Below are 3,170 nucleotides of genomic sequence, written 5' to 3' on the forward strand. Positions count from 1 at the left end.
GTAGGTGTAAATATAGTTCCCTAAGCAAGCTTGCTTATTTTTCAACTCTTTAACTGATGTGACTTCTAATTGTAATTTTTCGTATTTCTTCTTTTATGTTCTGATTACTGAATTTGAAATCACTTAATGAAATGAAATTGCCAAACCATGTTAGAGTGTAATTTTACGCGTTCCATTTAAGTTTACAAACAACATTTGCCTTCATATGTATCTTTTGTTCAATGCCTATCACCTGTTTGATAAAATATGTCCAGAGAAACACTCACACCTCTGCGCTTTGGGTCTAAATTGCAGGTGAGAAAACACAGGGAGCCAGCAAAGCTTCGTAGAGAGGAGGCATGAGTTTCCTATGCTGGTAAGTCTATTCCTTCATTTGGGTAAAGCATATTCATTGTGATGTATTTTGCAAAACTCGAGACCCTTTACGCGTATTTTGTTTTGATTGGTTTGTTGGATGTCAGCATGTGGGGACACTTGAGTTTGAGTACCATTGTCTGTTCCGATATGATTTTCACTTGAACAGTGCAATTGGAGATCCCACTTTAGACTAAAGTACTGTCCTCAAATGGCACTATTCCAGTAACAAATCAACAATATCATTTATACAAGTAATTTTCACTCTCTTATTAGCTTCTCACACATTCTTTATTATTATAACAAAAAAATTAAATGTAAATAAGGGACATAATTAAACAAAATTGTGCGTGAGACTAAGGCCCAGTTTGGGATTACTGTGCTTTAAAAAAAAAAAAAAACTGCTTTTGTTGTGCTTTAAGAATAATTAGCGGTAAAATAAAGTAGATGAGCGTTTGATTAACTGTGTTTTAAAAGTGTTGTGAGTAAGAAAAGCAGTGAAAAAGCGTTGGTAAATTTTAATGTAAAAGTAATATAATTGTATACAATGACAAAATGGATATAGTAGGAGGAGACAATAGTTGTGGCGAGGGCAATGGTTGTAATAGTGGTAGTGGTGGTGGTTGTAATGGTGGTGATGGTAGCAGGAATGGTGGTTGTGTTAATAGCAGGATGTGGTGGTTGGGGTGTGGAGGTAATAATGATGCTAATGGTGGTGGTAACGCCAGTGGTGGCAGTTGTGGTTGTGGCGGCAGTGGTGGTGGTTGTTGTTATAGTGGAGGTATGGTGGTGGTGCTAATAGTGGGATGTAGTGTTTGGGGTGTAAAGGTAACAATGATGCTAGGAACGGTGGTAGTGCTAGTGGTGGCGGTTGTGGTTGTGGTGGTGGCGGCGGCGGTGGCATCAATGATGGTAGTGACAATGGTAGTAGTGGCGGTTATGGTTATGGTGGTGGTAATGATGTTGATAGTATAAGGTTAGTGTTTGTAATAGTAGGTCATAACGGTCACTTTATTCTCTACGGGATAAAATATGTCTGGAAGGCAAATAATGTTATTTTAAAAATATTAATGAAGATATTACAACAATTGAAATATGTATTAAAGGCTTAACTCTGCTTTTTATTAAAATAGCTTTTAAAAACAAACTACAGGCTACTTTTAAAAGTTGTTGTCTAGAAGTGATTACTTTTAAAATAAGCAACGTATTTTACTTTTACAAAACATTTTTTTACTGCTTAACTTTAAAGTGAAGCAGTTTTTTTGGTGAAAAAAAATAATACCAAACGGGACCTAAAAATGGTGTGTATCCCTATCAACAATATCAACTGTAACAGAATTTGCAACGTCACAGATGCATCGCAATTTCCAAGAGTAATAATTATGAGAGTAGAAAACTAGCCAATTTACCATTTGCATTACCGTAGAAAACTAGCTAACCTTCCACTAAGGTAGAATACTAGCTAAGTGCAAAACTCGCAAACATTCCACTAAGGTAGAAAATTAGCTAAGTGCTAAACTAGCTAACATTCCACTAAGGTAGAAAACTAGATAATGAGTCTTAAAGTTTTACTTTCTACCTGGGCCGAACATTTCATAACTAACGTGTAAGTCACTTTCTGCTTTCTATGATAATTCTCTCTGTTTTTTTTATTTTTTATTAAGTTTTGTTCTTTCACTAGAGGAATTTTTTCAATGTGCTGTAAATACGGCTCGGTACACGTGTAATAAGACAATGGTTGCTTTTTTTTTCTTTTTTTTTCTTCAAGTTTCTAACCAATTGTATTAGTACACTTAGTGTACTTGACTGTCTTCTTGGCAACCTGAAAAGTTTCTCCTTTCACTTAACCTGCATGCTTGACATGGTTTTCTAAATACCTATTTAAGAAGAGTAATGCTACACTTAACACATTTTTCATATCACATTTGTATCACCCGTCTAATAGAGTTGAACCCATTAATACATCTGGATTCATTTCTATTAGAAAAGAGGTACAAATAAGATATTAAAACGCGATAAGAGTATCATTTCGGATTTAAAATTATTGCAGGTGCCGAAGCCCAAAACCATAAGCCACGGCATGCATGTAGAAACGGTCAAAGCGATTTGGGTTTTTCCGCACCATATTTTGATCTACCTGACGCTCAAATTGACTCCTATTGTTGCATCAACTTACGTTACCTAAGGATAGATAAATATCTAGAGCTTTATTTTGTAGCCTAGCTAAAATGGAGTTCTCAAGTATTCATATTAGCATTTGGTTTATCTTCATGCAACCACTCTTTCTTCTCTTTCTTTTTAGCTCTGCCTCCTCCTCGCGTTTAGCGGGGAATGAGGTGGATAGGCTTTCCTTGCTAGCCTTCAAAGCTGAAATCGTGACCAATACCCTGGGCATCCTTTGCTCTTGGAATGAATCCCTCCACTTCTGTCATTGGCCAGGCATCATTTGTGGCCACAGACACCAGAGAATTACAATGCTTGACCTCCGATCAAGGGGGATGGCAGGCCACCTATATCCCCACATTGGAAACTTGAGCTTTCTGAGGGCTTTATACCTCCAAAACAATAGCTTCAGCCACACCATCCCTCCAGAAATTGGTCGTTTGTTTCGCTTTGAAAGACTACACCTTGGTAACAACTCATTTAGTGGTTATATTCCATTCAACATATCACATTACTCTAACCTCCAATGCCTTCGTTTATATGGCAACACTCTTAGTGGCGAACTTCCAACTGAAATTGCCTCATTATCCAAGCTTCGGGTACTTAGTTTAGGTAACAACAATTTTTACGGGAAAATCCCACCTTCTTTTGGG

At 36.9% G+C, this 3,170-nt stretch overlaps 1 protein-coding gene across 1 annotated transcript; it reads left to right on the forward strand.

Annotated features, from left to right (window-relative positions):
* The first annotated feature begins 909 nt into the window (after positions 1-909).
* On the forward strand, positions 910-1,780 carry LOC125470268 (loricrin-like). Its single transcript, XM_048569110.1, has 3 exons — positions 910-1,135; positions 1,183-1,330; positions 1,708-1,780. The coding sequence occupies exons 1-3, from the start codon at positions 910-912 to the stop codon at positions 1,778-1,780; spliced, it is 447 nt and encodes a 148-aa protein (XP_048425067.1).
* Positions 1,781-3,170: the final 1,390 nt, after the last annotated feature.

This window comes from the organism of the source record quoted next, unplaced genomic scaffold (genome assembly GCF_019419815.1).
Source record: "Pyrus x bretschneideri cultivar Hongxiangsu unplaced genomic scaffold, Pyrus_bretschneideri_v1 Contig10, whole genome shotgun sequence".
Lineage (NCBI taxonomy): Eukaryota > Viridiplantae > Streptophyta > Magnoliopsida > Rosales > Rosaceae > Pyrus > Pyrus x bretschneideri.

Coding starts and splice junctions, on each gene's coding strand:
- LOC125470268 (XM_048569110.1), top strand. CDS start 910: ATGGATATAGTAGGAGGAGACAATAGTTGTGGCGAGGGCAATGGTTGT. Junction 1,136..1,182: donor TGGTTGTTGTTATAGTGGAG/GTATGGTGGTGG, acceptor TGGGGTGTAAAG/GTAACAATGATGCTAGGAAC. Junction 1,331..1,707: donor AATGATGTTGATAGTATAAG/GTTAGTGTTTGT, acceptor GCAACGTCACAG/ATGCATCGCAATTTCCAAGA.